Raw genomic sequence first — 17,678 nt, 5'->3', positions numbered from 1 at the left:
AAAAGTCAAAATCATGTCGGCCTAACAGTCCTGAAGAAGAGTTCTGTGCAACTCCGAAAGCTTGTGTCTCTCCCCAACAACATTTGGTCCAATAATAGACATTACCTCACCCGCCTTGTGTCGCTAATAGCCAGGGAGCACTAACTGCTACAACACTGTAATTAGCCCCTAGTCCCACTCTTGAACCAAAGATCAAACAAATTTGCAGCATGCAGTGGGGGTTCTTAGCATGACTCTGTTCAAAGAATTTTTAAGGTATTTCCTAAATTTTTAGGGTAAAAGTGCACACTCAAAAGGCCTCAAATCTTAGACAATTTGTTGGAGTAGGGGGCCGCTGCGGGGCGGCTGAGGCGCTGGCTGTGGGGGCAGGGCTGCAGGGGGCGCTGTGGGGCGGCTGAGGGGCTGTCTGTGGGGGAAGGCTGCAGGGGGCGCTGTGGGGCGGCTGAGGGGCTGTCTGTCTGTGGGGGCGGGGCTGCAGGGGGCGCTGTGGCGCTGTCTGTCTGTCTCTCTCTGGCTGGCTGCCGGGCCGGTTGTTGGTGCCGCGCGGCGGAGAGCGCTGGGCCCCGTTGCCAGGTGAGCCCCGTGCGGCGGAAGCCGCCCTCGCGGAGCCGACGCAGAAGCCGCTCCCGTCCCCGCAGCAGCGCGAGGGCCGAGCCCCCGCGGAGGGAGCGGCCGCGACTCGCTCCGGGAGCCCCCGCGCACCGCGCCTCTGCCTCGCCGGGCGATGGGCGGAGTCCGCCGGCCCCGGCCCGGCAGCCGCTGGTCTGGGAGCGGCGGGCGAGGGAGCCGGTGCCCCGCGCGGTGCGGTCTGGGGACGTGGGACGGGGGCAGGGGGTGTCCCGGCGGGGTAGGGACCTGGGTTCAGGGAGCGGCGCTGGGGTGGGAGGGGGAATCGGTGCTGTGTGGCGCGGGGAGTTCGTGCCCTGGCGGGGAAGGGGACACAGGTTGTGGTTGCGGGAGACCACAGGGCCGGATAATCGTTTTGTGCGCCCGGCGCCAAGCAGATTTGTGGGCTCCCATGGGGCAAGGTGCAGGGGGGCGGTATGGTCAGTCTGCAGCGTGCAGGGCGGGCTGGGGGCAGTTGAGGCACAGCGTGGCGGGAGCAGCCCAGCAGGAGGGCTCTGGTTACAAACCTGCAGCTGCCAGGCGCACACTGGCCTGTGCTGCCGGTGGGCCCCTTCCCCTTGAGGGCGGGTCCGCACCACACTGCCCCCCGTGCCCAGTGCCCCACGCTTATGTTCCCCGCCCATAGACCTCCCCACTGCCCACCACCTTCCTCACAGCCCCACCATCACAGCTGCACACCACCCCGTGTTCGTGAGGGCATTCTGCACCAAAAGATTAAACATTCTGCACACGGTGTTTTAAAATTCTGCATATTTTATCTGTTAATAAATGTAGAGGCTTCAACATGGAAATGGGGAGCACAGGACACTGGTTGAATAGAGGTGGGAAAATACCCTGCAGCCTCCCCCACGCCACTGAGACAGTGACTTGGCAGTGGGGCTGCACCCAACCTTGACACATCCCATGCCCCTTCCCCACTGCTCCATCTCCTCATCCCATCCCCTTCCTTTCCCACTGTTTCTTTCCCCCTAACCCCAGCCTGCCCTGCCCTGCCCTTCCCCACCAGTGGCACTTACTGTTGTACAGAAAACAGGATGGCTCCCAGCACACAGAAGAGGAGCTCAACTAGCACTAGGACCTAGAAAGTGTCATCTTCTGAGCAGCACCCTCTTTTTTTCAGCTGAGCAGCTCTGTGCTTGCAGAAAGTGCTGGAGGCAGTGGTATGTGACTCTGTGAGCCCCCATGCCTTGCCTCTGTTTGGGGGTACTGCCCCCCAAACGAAGCCAATTCTCAGCTGCCACCCCCATCCCTTTGCTTCTCGGTCACTTTTGAAAGGGAAGCAAAGAAATCTGCAGGGGATCTGTTTCCATTCCCCCAGCAGTACCCCACACAGAATCCCCATTGCCCAGTCTCCCCCGCTCCCAACAGACCCTCCAGAGACCCACTCCACCATGCCCTTCCTGCCCCCCAGCCACACTCACCGGCCTGCTGGCAGTGACTATGTCCATGCATGGGCTGAGCCTGCAGCAGCGCTGGGGCTGGTCAGGAATCCCTCTGGCCCCTCAGAAGCAGCACAACCAGCCAGGACAGAGCATGAGTCCGGCCTTCCCTGGCCAGGCTCCCTCAGGGCCCACATGCCTGGAGGGGCCCAGTAGGGCTTTCCCTAGACATCCCTAGGCCTTGGCGGGGGGAAGCTGCACCCAAAGTCTGTGGGCGAAGGAGCAGGCTTGGGGGGAAGGGAGGAAACTGCCCCCCAGCACGAGCTGGCGGAGCGGGCTGTAGCTGGGTCACTCAATTTCCTGCTGCCCCGTGAGTGCAGGGCGCACCTGACCCCTGCCGCAGCCTCTCCGGGGAAGGGTTGAGTGGGGGCAGGACTGGGGTGGAGCAGGTATGGGAAGAGGCGGGGTGGGGACAGAGCAGTGGTGGGGGCAGCTTTTCTGGCCGGCTCAGCTGTCCGGGGGATCGGGTTGGCTGCTGGAGGCTGGAGCAGCAATTCCGGACACCAGGGCCCCTTCTGAGTGTGGGCCTGGCGCCATGGAGCCACCGCCGCCATGGTAAACCCAGTACTGGGACCTCTCCGTGGTTTGGTAGGGACAGGCATGCTGCCAGCTCTTCCCTGGAGTCACTCCCCACTCATGTTTGTTTCTAGAGAAGCAGGATTGCGGGAAAGCTTCTAGTCCAGAGATCGTGCTGGATTTCTGAAAAATGGACCGGAATCCTTCACCCCCTTCTAGTGACGCTGAGGACGAGCAGGCTGCAGGGGATTCTATTGGGAACACAGTCTACAGCAAGCATTGGCTGTTCAGTATCCTTACAAAACTGATTGAGGTGCGTGATAAGTACCATTCATCAGTCTCAGAAGACTGAGGGACACTTAGGTACTGAGCTTTTTCTGTGTTAACAGTTGGCCTTCAGGTTAAATAATGCGTGTTGTAACATGGAGAGAATGTGACCTCAGTGAATAACCAGGAATAAGATTGCTCACTATTATAAGGAAGGGTGAAGAGCTATTTAATCTAAAGGACAACTTTGGTGCAAGAATAAACGGATGTAAACTGCTCAGGAACAAATTCAGGCGGGAAATTAGAAGAATGTTTCTAGTCATTAGAGGACTGGAAACAGCATCCCAATATGAGTTGTGGAGCAACCAACTCAGTTAGTTTTATAAGAGCACTGGAGAAATTTATGAGTATAATTTATGAGTACATATGACAAGGTTGATTGTGATGTAGGGGGTCAAGGCTTAAGAGCCCTGGGGTTCACTTCTGGTTTATGTCTCATGTTCGTAAAAGCTCATGTTTCATGGTTTTAATCAGCCACTGGTGGGGGTCAGGAAGGCATTTCCTGGCCCCCAGTGTATTCTGGGTGTGTGTTCTTTTTTCTATTTCCTTCCTCTGAAGCATCAGGGATGGCCAGGGCTGGAGATAGGACATTGGATGGGGAGGGCCAGTACTCTAAGTTGGCACCAAACGTTCTCTCTATCAGGTGCGTGGCTGGTTGGTTCTTGCTCACATGCTCAGGGTCTAATCAATTGCTATATGTGGGGTGAGAAAGGAATTTTCCCCCAGTTTAGCTTGGCAGTGGCTTTGGGGGATTTTTCCTTCCTCAGCAGCATGTGGATACGGGTTTATCTAGGTATAATCTCACTTAATCAATTATTTCCCTGCCATTGCGGGGGCCTAGGGCACTGGTGCACCTCAGTCTGTGGCACATAATAGTCTAGTCTGTTGTGGGCTGTAAAACTTTTGTCTAATTTTGATGGTTTGATTTAGTGTCTAGATGCTGGGTGGTGCTGGTGGTCTATGATATATAGGAAGTCAGACTGGATGATCTGGCTGTCCCTTCTGGCTTAAACTGTGTGACTGTGACTTGTTTTCACTACAGCTTTAGTTATTTAAAGTTCACTAGACTCTCTAATATCGTTGTATGATTTGATAACTTTAATGTAGCTAGCCCAGAGCACACAATTAATTTGTTATGAGAATATATCTTACTCACCTGTGTGTAATATCTCTGCAAAGGAAGTAATACTTGAACATTTCAAGAGAGGACCTCCCACCCTCTTAACAAATGTTGGTTAAACTTCCCAGCAGTCTGTCAGATAGGTAAGTATTGTTGTCCCTGCTTTTTTAGATGGGTAAATTGAGGCAAGGTGAGGTGAAAGGCCTGCATATTGTTAAAGGAAAGTATTTTCTGCCTAAGAAGATTCATTTAGAAAATGCTTAAAAATGAGCAGTACAGTTTTGGAAGGTCTGAAAAGAGTAGATTGTTAGTGACATCTGTCTTTGGATAACTAAAGCAATAGATTGTCTTGAACAATTCATTGTAGTTCTTCACTGTCACTCCCTTACTATTGCTCCATTTTCTTTTTACTTCTCTTGATAGGTCATTAGTCCTGAAAAGAGTGATTCCAACTCGAACCATGAGGAAGTACAGACAGAGCTAGATGAAGAAATGGAGAATGACATTTGTAAAATGTGGGACATGTCAATGGACGAGGTATGTTGGTGAGCAGTCTGTAATGAAGTGTTGAATACAACTGTAAAGCTTAGAAATTTCTCTGCAGTGGTTCAACCTTTCACTGAATGTCCTCAGTCGAAATGCTCCTCAAAGTAGAGGATTGATAGCTCTGGTTAGTGCAAGACCTAGAAACAAGCACTCTTTGCCAGCTTCCCAACTTGAATGGTGTTGCTCCTTCTCTATTCTAGTTGATGCTATCTGCTGAGGGTCTTCTAAGCAGAGTATGAAAGATGCCTGTCCCTGTCATGAAGCTTGTTCAAGTACGAGGCTGAGAATAGTAAGCATTTTTTATGCACTCTAAAGCAAACACTAGCTCAGGTGTTGGCAACCTTTCAGAAGTGGTGTGCCGAGTCTTCATTTATTCACTCTAATTTAAGGTTTCGCGTGCCAGTAATACATTTTAATGTTTTTAGAAGGGCTCTTTCTATAAGTCTAATATATATAACTAAATTATTGTTTTATGTAAAGTAAATAAGGTTTTTAAAATGTTTAAGACGCTTCATTTAAAATTAAATTAAAATGCAGAGCCCCCCGGACCGGTGGCCAGGATCTGTGCAGTGTGAGTGCCACTGAAAATCAGCTCACGTACCGCCTTCGGCACACGTGCCATAGGTTGCCTACCCCTGCACTAGTTAATGAGGAAAGATCTTCAATTAGACACAGGCAGTTGGGTCCTGGGAACAGAAGGGGCAGACACCAGGACAGAGTCACATTGGTGCTAAAGTCCAATATCTTTTCATATGTTGAGGACAAGATTTAGAATAAAATCTGCTGCTGTCACAATAGTACAAGCAGGGCTTTGGAGCGGAGCTCGGAGCTGGAGCGCGAAGCAGCTCCGGCGCAGTGGAGCTGCATGTTTTTGCCTGGAGCTGGAGCGGAGCTGAAGCACAGCTCCAAAGCCCCGAGTACTAGTATATGCACTGACTGTAGCACCGCGCAAGAAAGAAGCCAATTAATTTTGTAATGATCTACAGAAAACAATACAAGAAGTTTGAAGACAAGATATGTTATAGTGTTGGGAAACTTTCATGTGAAAGTAGGATTGGACTGGATTTCTGGGATGGAGCAAAAGGGCAGATTGAAACTCAGTGAAGAAAGCAAAAGAGGAGAGAAGCTACTAAATTTCTGCCTATGTAACAACCCAGTGATAATGAACACATTGTTCCAACAAAGAAAGCCGATGAGGGAGTGGAATTGGCTATCACTTGATGGGCTAAGTAAGAATACGATAGACATTGTACTTGTGAATTGCAGGTGGAAATCAAGTGTGTTGTCATGCAGATGATTTGTGACAGATACTAGATCAATTCATAAGTTAATGTCGACATTGATGGGGTTGAAGCCTGGAGCAGCTGAAAACGTGCCAAGAGCTAAAATCTATGACCAGTTGATCAGGAAATGTGTCAGGAAAGAATACAAAGAAGCTGTGTAGAAAAACATCATGTTTCTGGTGAAAGAAGAAATGAACATTGAAAAGACATAGAACAATGTTGTTGTTTTTTTTTTAAAAAGAGGAATACACAAAAAGAAGTGGAGGAGGAGTACCTGTGGCACCTTAGAGACTTAACAAATTTATTTAAGCATAAGCTTTCGTGGGCTACAGCCCACTTCATCAGATGCATAGAATGGAACATACAGTAAGAAGATATATATACATACAGAGAACATGAAAAAGTGGAAGTAGCCATACCAACTGTAAGAAGCTAATTAATTAAGATGGGCTATTATCAGCAGGAGAAATGGGCCATCTTGATTATCACTACATAATAGTCTTAATTAATTAGCAGTATTGATTAGCACTGAGAGATAATATGACTCTTCTTATTTCATGTGGGAAGATGGTGAATAATCTTAGATTCACAGAGAATATTGATTTCATAGAATTGTCCAAGGGTGATTTATAGAGAATAACTTCCAGGTAGACTGGGAAAGCAGAAAATTTGCTTTGAAGATCAGCAGGAGGAAGGCAAAAACTATGACAACTGGAAGACAGGAGGGAAGAGGTCAAGATCAATCATATCTACAGTTGTGTCTCTCTTATTTTCTTTCGTCATTGACTATAATTGACAAGCCTGCAGGGGTTGGTAGATAACTCACCTGTCCTAGTGAATCTGACAACTGCTTGATCCAGCCTGACTTCATGAGAGAAACATTTGATTTGCATGTGGAAATTATATTTTAAAAAGGAAAAAATATGCCTAATTAACACTTTTTCTCCCCAGGATGTTGCATTATTTCTCCAAGAATTTAATGCCCCGGATATATTTATGGGAGTGTTTGCCAAGTCTAAGTGTCCTCGACTTATTGTAAGTATAGATTAATGGAAACTGCTATCCTGTTTAATAGCAATAACAGATAGTCCTGGGTGAACACATGCAAAATATCCTCCTCTTTTCCCTTTCTCCTTCCTTCATATTTTGTTTGTATGTGATTTGAATGGTGAGGAGAGGGGTGGCTTGTAAAATACACTACATCCAGTGCTTTCAATCTTCCTTCTGCTCATTGGTCTATGATCAGTGCTTAAAAATTGTTACAGGTCTTGAATGTAGGTATTTGTTCTGGTCTCCCAAAGTGATTTTGGTCTTAGTGGATTATCAGATATCAGTACTTAAAATTCTATCATTCTTATAATCACTTGTTGTCCCGCCCCATCCTCCCTCCGTCCCGCACCGCTGCCGTGTCCCCCCCACCCCCCGCTTTCAGTTCATGTGATTTTAGCAATCTATATCTCTCAGTCCACTATAGATAGGAATTAAGATTTGGAATTCCAGAAGTGCTCAGTGTTGTCTTAACTCCATTCCCACTGAAGTCAGTGGAAGAAGAGTTAGGCTAATATTGATGGCTTTTGAAAATCTCACTCTTAATGCTTTATGTCATTTGAAAGCTGAGTTCCAAATTCTTTGATCATATACTGCCATGGCATTGGCTTCTCTCCTGAGCAATTTGAGACAGTGACTGCCAAAATTGTGGTGTAATTTAAAGGTGGTGAAAAAAGACGGGAGTAAAAATGACTTTTTTTTTTGGTTTAACTTTTTGACCTGCCAGGGCTAGAATCCAAACTTTATGTTACTGAAGATTTAAGATTTCCAGGTTTCCAGTGACATTTGTTATTAGCACTGGTTATTCCACAAGATACTTCAGAGCCCTTGATCTCTGTGTAAGCTGTACATTCTTTTGGTCATAGTCCAGGAGTGAATATAGTCTGTTGGTGATATCTGCTGCATTTTGTATTTAAAAATAACTGCAATCAGAAATTGAGGGGGTCTGTTGGGGGTTTATTGAGAAGATCCTTTCTCTTATCAGGAGGTGAATGTGTCATGGGGTTGCATTTGTGTGCCAAGTTGTTTGTTCTTATGCTGTTCTTATGTTTATGAATCCAACTAAGCTCCAAACGAAACCAGAGAAGTTTGTTTCAAGGTATATGATTTTTTTAAACCCTTAACTAAGATAAGCCTGAGGAATACTTGCCATCATTTGCCCATAGTATAATTAGCCATCAGTGCATCTGAGGCATTCCTAATGGACATCTCTAATGGAAACATTCAATCTGTGTGGAAAGTGAACGCGTATACTAACTCATGTAGAAGAGAAGTGAGAACCAGCTCCACCACAGTTAGATCTGTACCCTAAGGTCATGGAAAGGAAATTGTCACCTATATTGCATTGTCTAATCTAACTATATTGTGATTTCACAGGAAATCTGTGTGGGAATATTGGGTAATATGGCCTGTTTTCAAGACATATGCATGTCTATTAGCAAAGATGACAATCTTGGGTAAGTTTGTTTGTGTGTGCTTTTGCTTTCCATCGTGTGTGTATATGTTTACAAAATATGGATTAAACATTAAGACTCTTTTTAGTCTTAGATTTTGGACCAAATAGATTAGGTTAAAATTAATTTGATTATAAATATTTTTGTCTCTGTAGTAGTTTATTTTATTTTATTTTTTTAACAAAGAAAGGATCATTTATTGGGGTTGTCTGTCTTGAGAAGTACAATGCAGATAAATTAATCCACTGTTCTGTATCTGACGCGGGTTATGTTAAGAAGAGGAACAGTTTCTTGTCCCCTGCCCCAACTTAGTTCAGGCGTTGCAACTGACTATTTACTGAATGAAAGATAATGCTGCTTTGAGAAATTTTCAGTGTTAAAAAAAAGCTATGATGAAGAGAGGAACTGTCAGTTAACCATAAGTCCCCTCTTATCACTCATCATAAGCCCTTGAACATATATATTGATAGATGCCCAGGAATGCATTTTGTCTGAATTTTTAGAATTGGAAATATCATTAATCTCTACACAAATAGAGGAGGATTATACTTTTATGTTGGGGCAAACTGCTGGTATGAAAAATTGATGTGAAATTAATCCTGTTCTAAAATTAATTTTTTTCTTTAAGAACAATTCAGTTAAACTTCATATTGTAACTTTTATTTACAGACAAATGTTGTTGCAACATTTGTGTGATTCGGACTCTCCTACTCTGCTGGAAACAAGCAGGTAGGGCATCTTGTTAGCAACTGAAATATTGATGTTTGATAGTTTTAATGTGTTCTAATGACTGTAAATAAAATCCTTGAGAGTGGGCTGATTGTTTTGTTTTCTTTCCCTTTCCTGTCTTAAATTCCACAGTGCACTTGGATTTCATCCCCCATAGGCCCGATTTTTTTCTGCATTGTATCAGTAGGATTAGTGTAAATCCACAGTAACACTACTGTAACTAGGATCTGACCCACTGTATTTTAATTACATGCAAAGCTAAAATTGCAATTATTGTCTAGGTTGTTGTTAACTTGCCTCTCCCAAGCTGAGGTGGCCAACATCTGGGTTGAAAGAATCCGAGAAAACCCATCCGTGTATGACTGTGTTTGTTTTATCATGTCAAGCTCTACAAATGGTAGGTTGCCAAGTAATTTGGGTATTGGTGGTATTAGATAAAACACAATGCTGAAGTACATCTGAATTGTAAAGACAAATGGCTTTGTTTTGAAAGTGTAGAATACATGAAAAATAGTAAACTTAATGAATACAGAATAAACTGCATCTACTCTTGAAGATTTTATAGTTCTGTCCGAGCCCTAAAGAAAAAGGGAAGATTGAAATCAGCCCTAGATTTAGGTCTGTGCCAGATCAAATTTCTTTCATTAAGGCAAATCGCATGATCCTTATTGAAGTACATGTACATGGCATTTTTATTGTTTTAAAACAAGCCCATGTTTTCAGTTATTCCAGTGTAACATTGTATCTCTTTTTAAGGTTTGCTGTCTAAATGCACTGTTTTCATGTTAGGACTAAACTGAAAAACACTTAGAAAAATAAGCCAAGTACTGGCAGCTATGCCGCTTATTCTTGTAACATTACAACTCTTACACTGTTTTAAGTAGTAGCTTGACTGACATTTATAAAAATGTGTTTTTCATGTTCAGCTAAATAAAAACAGCAGAACATTTGTGCAAAAAATCCTAAAATTTCAGCTTTTTGGCTTAAAAAAATGTTAGCCGTAGTGTTCCCTATTTTAAGAAATAATAATACTTTGCTCTTCTATTTGAGGGTCTCATATGTTTGATTTCAGTGGGCCTACCGAAAGTGTGAAGTGCTACTCAACATGAGTATTTATTCTGAGTTTTGTTTTTTGTGTGTTAACAGAGGTGAGAATTTTGTATGCTGTTTTTTCATTATTCATCAAAATTTATTATGTTTTTGTCTGTGCAGTTGAACTGCTGGTTAAAGTGGGCGAGGTGGTGGACAAGCTCTTTGACCTGGATGAAGAACTAATGTTAAATTGGATTAAAAATGGCTCTTGTCAATCGGTGGGACAGTCTACAGATGATTCCCCAGAAGAACGTCCAGATTTTAAGATTGTACCTTGTGTACTTGAAGCAGCAAAACAAGTCCGGTACATGTGCTCTTTCTCCTTTACTTTTGGGACCAGGGTGACTGCTGATTATCTTCTTGAGGCTCAATTGTGAAACTCTTGACTTCAGTGGGACTACTCCTATTAGTAACAAGATTTGGTCCCTCTGGTTTGTCATATAAAAGTGCCATGGTTTATTATTCTAAAGTTTCTTGTTGTTTATGGGCCAGTTGGATAATCCTTGTATCCTAGTGTTCATGAAGAGTCATTTTTCTGTTAATAATGAATTCATCTGTTTTGTTTTGTTTTTGTTTGATGTAGCTCAGATAATCCAGAGGGGCTTGATGTTTATATGCATATCTTGCAGCTCCTAACCACAGTGGATGAGGGCATTCAGGCTATTGGTAAGACACATGACTTTTTGTATATTATGGAACAATGCTGCAGTGACGTTAGGTCATGACAGATACTTAAGTAAAAAAAAAAAATTATCTCCTTGAATCCATGTTTTTTTCTTTCTCAAGTGCAGTCTCCTGATGGAGGAAAAGAGACTTGGACTTTACTTTATGGTTTGGTTTGCCATGAACTTTGCCAGCCAGATGATCCACCGATCATCATTCAAGAGCAGAAGAGTGTATTGGCCTCTATTTTGTCTGTACTGTCTGCCATGTTTGCTTCACAGGTACAACAGGAATATGTCAAGAGGAGAAAAAGCAAGTATCATTTTTACTTTTTGTACAATTGATGACGGAGTCATGGCAGTAGTGGGGTGGCGTGTTGTTTTAATTTATTAATGGTTACTCGAGACCGGTTTAGGGCACAGAATTGTTACAGGTTTAGAACACCATAAAGGTAACAAATTGGCCCATTGTAAAGATGGGATGGCTTGCAAAATTCTTTTCTAAACCAGAGTTCAGATTTTAAACATTTCTAAAATTCTGGAGGTATTTGGAGCTGGATTTTCAGCCGAGTCTCCTCTTTACCAGTTATGGTGATAAGTAATAGAACTGCAAAAATAATACTTGTTAATAATAGAGGCTGGGGTTGCAGTTATTTTAAGAGGTAGGGGGGAATTCCGCATTTAATTCATGCATTTTTATCATTTGCATCAATCGTGAATGTCACTGAGAAATGGATGAAAACATAGGCCAGCCTTTAAAATGGAAAGGAGTGACATGGAATGAGAGCTGATTTCTTTAGCAGCAGAAGATTGCACTGCTCACTTGGCTGGCAGTTGGGTTTATTTTTGTGCAAAGTTTACTGTATTACCCTCTGTTTTTGCTTTCTTCAGATGGTAACTAAACTGAAGGGCTTACAGCGATGTCCAGGTTTCCTTTGTTATTGGGTCTGGGCTTGGTACAGCCTAGGTATACAAGTAATGGGGAGGCTCAAGGAGTTGGACCTGCACAAGGTAGCACATACCCTTCCAGTAAAAGTGGGGAGATTGGTTTAGCTTAGGGCTCAGAAGCATGAGAGGTATTGTGCTTGCTGTGAGCTGTTGCTGGGGAAATTCCCCCATGCCATGGGGCTATGTCTTTAAAGACACATAGCCTGCAGAAAGGAGTGGTGTGCAGTTATAATAGCAAGTGAGATACCAATTATATGTAACAATTTCCAGTTCTCTAGAGTTTTGTCTCCTGGATTGTGCTATCTCCTAACACTTTTAAAAACCTTATTGACAAATGGTGACATATACAGATAACCTGTGGTCTTGAAGTAATCAGAATGTACATTTCTACATCCTTATCAAATCTTTCTTCATGTTTCAAAATGGATCCTCTTCACAGTAGCTTGAAAAAAATGCCAAATCTGTCTTTCGGTTTGTAAAACTGTGGTTTCCTGGTTTTGTATATTAGATATGCCTCTGATTGGGAGCTTGATTCGAATCTTACAAAACATGGAGGACTGTGGGAAGAGATCTTTTGATAACGCAAAGAAATCCCAACCAGAGGAGACTGAGAAGTCGGGAACAGTTGAGGAAGACTTCCATCTGAAAATCTTGAAGGATATCTGTTGTGAATTGCTTTCCAATATGCTTCAAGAATTGACTAAGGTAAAGAGAAAAATTTTAGGAGGATTTTATACAAAGGAGGGAAAGAGGAAATCTTATTATTTAAGGAGCATTTTCTTCCTTTTCTTTGCTCAAAGTACAACTATGTACCAGAATTGAGTTGTGTAAGGTTCTGATTAGAGAAATGACTGGAGGTACAACTGTAACCTATATGACACAAGATAGAGTTCAAAGTATTTCTGAATTCTTCGAAAGCAGCAAAGAGTCCTGTGGCACCTTATAGACTAACAGACGTTTTTGGAGCATGAGCTTTCGTGGGTGAATACCCACTTCGTCGGATGCATCCAACGAAGTGAGTATTCACCCACAAAAGCTCATGCTCCAAAAACGTCTGTTAGTCTATAAGGTGCCACAGGACTCTTTGCTGCTTTTACAGATCCAGACTAACACGGCTACCCCTCTGATACTGAATTCTTCGGTCTATTTTGTGAGATAAATTATCTTCTTGATGTACATTGGTAATTCCTTTCTGAATGTGAATTAATGAATTTAAGACAGGGAAAGAATACATGTATGTCTTTAAGCAATTTCTCAGCTCTTGGCTAAAAAGTTCTGAAGATCTTTTTTGTGAGAGCATTTAAGGTGAGAGAATGTTTTCCCGCTTTCTATTCAGTTTTGTGTCAACTATTGTCTCTAGACCAGGGATCGGCAACCTTTGGCACGTGGCTTGTCTGGGAAATCAGCTGGGGGGCTGGGACGGTTTGTTTACCTGCAGCGTCCGCAGGTTGGGCTGATCGCAGCTCCCACTGGCCACGGTTTGCCATTCCAGGCCTATGGGGGCTGCGGGAAGCAGCACAGGCCGAGGGATGTTCTGGCCGCTGCTTCCCACAGCCCCCATTGGCCTGGAGTGGCAAACCGTGGCCAGTGGGAGCTGCGATTGGCCGAACCTGCGGACACTGCAGGTAAACAAACCATCTCGGCCTGACAGCGGATTTCCCTGACGGGCCACATGTCCGATCCCTGCTCTAGACTATAAGCTTTCTTTCTTGTTTCATGTATTTTACCTCCTTTGCAATAAGAGGACATAATAATGTGGAGCCCTCTATTTTCAGTTTTTAGTTTGTTTGATTTTTCACAGGAATTTATCAGTGTTTATTACCACATCAACAAAAACAGATGAAAGTCAGTGCAAAAAACTATTATTAATTTTTCTGGGTAAATATCGGGTTTTATTTTGGTGGATGGAAAGACGGGGAAAAAAGTATTCAGTAGACTAATGCTCTGAATTCCATTCATCAATGTGGTTTGCTGCAGAATTAAAACAACTCAAAACACAATGCCACCTCTGAGTTTAAGAAAACAATACATCTCTAATCCCTAAATAAAACTTTTCATTTGAATAAAAAGTTTACTGTTGTATACTTAGAACTATTAGACTATGAATATTTACATTTAATAATTGGGCCACATCATGTGTAGCGCGTACACTCAACTTCATCCTTTTCTCCTCCTTTTGTTTTTTTAAAACTTTTGAGTACTTCCTTGACTTCTGAAATGTATTCTGATACAGATTTTCGTTTTCAGTATGTTCAGTTGCGCATGCACTTTAGAGCTTGTGCCTGTGCCTGTGTATTGTGTGTATCTTGTAGACTAATATGTAGCTTTACTTCAACAGACAGCTTTGCACATACACGCAGACAAACGTATTATTGTAATACAATACAATGCATGAGATATCTGTATTTTTCTAATAAAACAAGTTACTTTTTATATATTTGAATGATACAAAAGTAGGGTGAAGATCAGAAAAAACTGAATAATACTTTTTGTAAAACCTGGGAGTTTTTTGGTAAATGAAAACGAAGGGGATTGTTTATATGGCAGTATGCATGTGACTGAGATTATGTATTCAGCAACTGTTTATAAAATACTAGTTGTGTTTATTTTTTACTGTTGTTTTCTAGGAAAACATATTGGAGGGATTGAACCAGGGGCATCTAAATGAACAGAAATGTTCCTGTGCGTTTCAGAATCTTTTACCACTATATTTCACTTCTGTGAGTATGTGACCAAATCTTTAACATGGGTGAAAACATGCAGGGCAATTTATAGCCAGGTATAGAGAGGGCGGGATTACTCTGACATAAGATGCAATATCTAATGCAACATCAGACATTCTTATTTTCTTTCCTTTTCTTTTGGCTCACATCAGCCAAAACTTTGAGCTAGATCATCAGCTCGTAAACTGGCAGAGCTTCTTTGTTTTTATAGAATGATTTAAAAAAAAAAATCTGATTTCCAAAGAACGATAAACATATACGGATATTTTTTTAAAGCAAGATCAAACCTTCACTGGTATTAGAGTGAATTGTATTCTATAGGTTAGTCTGTGGATGTCACTGGCCTCAATGATATCTTGTAACAAGAGTTTAGCATGATTCAAAAAATGTTTAGCTATTTATATAGATAATTAGAAGATCCAGTTCTACACTAGTAAACACTTAAAAAAAAAAAAGTGTCTTGGAAGTGATATAAGCAGTTGTTCTTCAGGCTTCAAACCAGCTTCTAATTTTGGACATTTGGGGGACAGATTATCCTATAACTGCCTAGTGCGGGGTTTCTTGCACCTTCTTCTGAAATAGTACTGTCTGCTGTCAGTGAGAGGATACTGGAATATACGGACCAGTGGTCTGATCCAGGAGGGCAATTCCTTTGTTCCATCTCAGTGTATTTGGCATACTTGTGTTTTATTTCTAGGTGGAAAGTTTCCTTGAAGCGCTGCGTGAGGCTGATCAGATGCTTGCTGACAGTCTAGAAAAACGTTTCCCAAGCCTGAGGCTCCAGACATAAGAAAGTACATGGAATATTTTCTTCCTATGGAATGAGGATTTTGACTGTTTCTTTGCAGTATTTTAGTAATCAACATGTCAGTAAACTCAGACAAATGAGTTAACCCCCTTACCTACAGATGGTATTTAAGAAATTCCACAGATATTCCTGGTTAATCTTGGATTAACCTGATCTGGGATGGGGAAGGAAATAAACTCACTTGAAGTCAGTTCTTCATCCTGAAGTCTTGTCGGCTTTTGTGATCAGAGGCTTTTGATTTCTAGCTGCTTATTTGGTATACAAAGCAGAACTGTAAATATACTTTTGTGTTTTAAGAACCTGTGATCTTGTGCTTTTCATCTGTTGAAACAATGAAATGTACTGAATCTTTTAAAATGCTAGTGACTCTCTTAAATTGTTCTTGGTAGGAAGGTTAGTCAATAAGAAATCTTAAATATCGTCTACCTAAGCAATCATTAATTTCTTCAATCACCTCAGAAAAGCAGTTCTATCACACTGACTTGCCTTGTTTTGGAAGATGTCAGCTCCAACACAGTTTAAAATGAATTACTTTCAGGCTACACTGCAACTTCTGCTTGTTGTAGTCAAGTCGTCTGACTCAGAGTTATAGAGTAGATCTGGATTTAATCTCTTGCATATAACAAAATGCTGCTTTTTAGAAATGCTCTCTATGCTTCAGTTCAGAAAAATAGCGTGTATCAAACAGTTCTCGTTCCTTATTGATGTATATTGTTATGTTGAATCATTTTGAATGACATTAGAAATGGCTTTTTAGGCTGGGATTTTCAAAGACGCTTGAGGGAGTTAGATAGCCCAACTCCCATTGAATTTCAACTCTTTCAAACTCTTCTCAAAATCCCACTCTTCGGGTTTTTTGTAACTGCAGTACATTTTCACATGTTTTATCTGGGTGCAGTGCAGCTCGTCTGCTGTGTTTGGACATGAAAGATACTACAACAATATGTTGGCTCATGTCGTGTCTATAAACTGGAAAAGGCAACAAGTAGACAAAATTAATTTGAGATATAAAGGAGGATGGAACAAGTTAATGGAGAATAGCTCATTAGCATACATACATTCCGCAGTTATCCAGATTTCTGTTGGCTTCCACTTTATTTGCCATGAGTTACATGTACAGGAGGTAATTATTGAAGATACAGTATCTGTATGTGTGCTAAGTCTTTTCATCCAAACTTCTAGTTTTCAGGGGTGGTATTACTCAGCCTTTCCGTCAGGTAATTGACAGCATCTCTGTTGTTGGCAGGCGACTGAAAAGTCTGAAAACACTGACTGAAGTCACCATAAGAATTGCAGTCGTTTCTGGCATTTTTTTATATGTTATTGGAAGCAGTTGGTAACTGAGTGGCTGCAGGGTTTGTTTTGAATATTTTATTAAAACTACAGGTTTATAATAAAGTAATTTTTAAAAAGCACTTTGGTTTTCTTTATTCTGTGTCAAATATAGCTTCTGAAGAACTGTCAAATATTTACTACTGTCGTGAGTGAAGGTAACTTCTAAGAATAGAACTGAAACCTGTTTCCTGTTGTAAAATATCCTGTGAAACATGTCTTCTTTTATCAGAAATTTGTTTTTAACACTGTCTCTCAATATATTGTAAGCCTTTGCTTTGTCACTAAAACTAATGAGACAAAGTTCAGAGAGAAGGTAATGAGACAAATTATCTTTCTTCCAGTGGAAGTAGCCTTCTGGCCTTTTCATTACATTATTTTAACTATGCTTATCTAAGAGAGTACCATAGATGTGCCTTTATTGGGAAGGTACCAGAGGTTTCTTTCAGCATTCACAACCTTTGCTTGTTTGCATCTCTTGATGTGTAGTGCTTTACAAACTCTCCTTAAAGTAACTTTCATAGAAATTGAGAACGGAGAAGACCTATTGGCTCATCTAGTCCAACTCCTGGCCAATAGAAGGTCATTCCCCACTCCATATTATCAATGCGTTATGCAGAGGTTGTATGTGTTTTAAATGAATGGGTGTGGGCGAGAGGATTCAGCTCTTTCTGGGATTTTTCCCCGATAGGCTGGGTAATATCTAGCATTGCAAGAAATGGCCTGAACATCATATGCTATGGAGAAAAAGTGATTATTTTTAACTTCTTTTTTAATCAGAGGAAAACAAATGGGATCTGTTTAGGTTTGGGTGGCTCTAAATTCAGGATAGTATCTATATAAACACAAATGTCAGTGGGTCTGTGTTGTTAAATCCCTGTAAAAATGGTCCCCATAGATATAATACAAGTACTTCTCAGCATGTTGTGAGAATGGAAAATTCTCCGTTCCAGGAATTCTGCCTTTTTACAACTAAGCCAACTGTCATTAAACAACATTTCATCTACAAAGTTTTAAGATTAAAA

At 42.0% G+C, this 17,678-nt stretch overlaps 1 protein-coding gene across 5 annotated transcripts; it reads left to right on the top strand.

The window, feature by feature from the left end:
• The first annotated feature begins 468 nt into the window (after positions 1-468).
• Positions 469-16,736, top strand: SAAL1 (serum amyloid A like 1). 5 transcript variants are annotated; one of them, XM_045016536.1, is made up of 13 exons: positions 469-573; positions 2,717-2,895; positions 4,453-4,566; positions 6,810-6,893; positions 8,283-8,362; positions 9,029-9,088; positions 9,370-9,485; positions 10,301-10,484; positions 10,764-10,846; positions 10,967-11,155; positions 12,299-12,495; positions 14,418-14,510; positions 15,211-16,736. In XM_045016536.1, the coding sequence occupies exons 2-13, from the start codon at positions 2,773-2,775 to the stop codon at positions 15,301-15,303; spliced, it is 1,416 nt and encodes a 471-aa protein (XP_044872471.1). In that variant the 5' UTR covers positions 469-573; positions 2,717-2,772; the 3' UTR covers positions 15,304-16,736. The 5 variants fall into 5 exon arrangements, with proteins under 5 accessions (XP_044872471.1, XP_044872473.1, XP_044872474.1 ...); XM_045016538.1 differs by lacking the exon at positions 469-573 and adding an exon at positions 651-801; XM_045016539.1 differs by lacking the exon at positions 469-573 and adding an exon at positions 833-847.
• The last annotated feature ends 942 nt before the right edge of the window (positions 16,737-17,678 follow it).

The sequence above is a fragment of the Mauremys mutica genome, chromosome 4 (genome assembly GCF_020497125.1).
Source record: "Mauremys mutica isolate MM-2020 ecotype Southern chromosome 4, ASM2049712v1, whole genome shotgun sequence".
In the NCBI taxonomy this organism is placed as follows: Eukaryota; Metazoa; Chordata; order Testudines; family Geoemydidae; genus Mauremys; species Mauremys mutica.
This window is presented reverse-complemented; position numbering and strand designations above follow the sequence as displayed.

What these genes read in the sequence shown, in the direction of transcription:
- SAAL1 (XM_045016536.1), top strand. Translation starts at nt 2,773, where the DNA reads ATGGACCGGAATCCTTCACCCCCTTCTAGTGACGCTGAGGACGAGCAG. An exon ending in CTAAGTGTCCTCGACTTATT is followed by an intron (nt 6,894 to 8,282) that starts GTAAGTATAGAT and finishes GTGATTTCACAG; the next exon opens with GAAATCTGTGTGGGAATATT. An exon ending in TACCACTATATTTCACTTCT is followed by an intron (nt 14,511 to 15,210) that starts GTGAGTATGTGA and finishes TTTTATTTCTAG; the next exon opens with GTGGAAAGTTTCCTTGAAGC.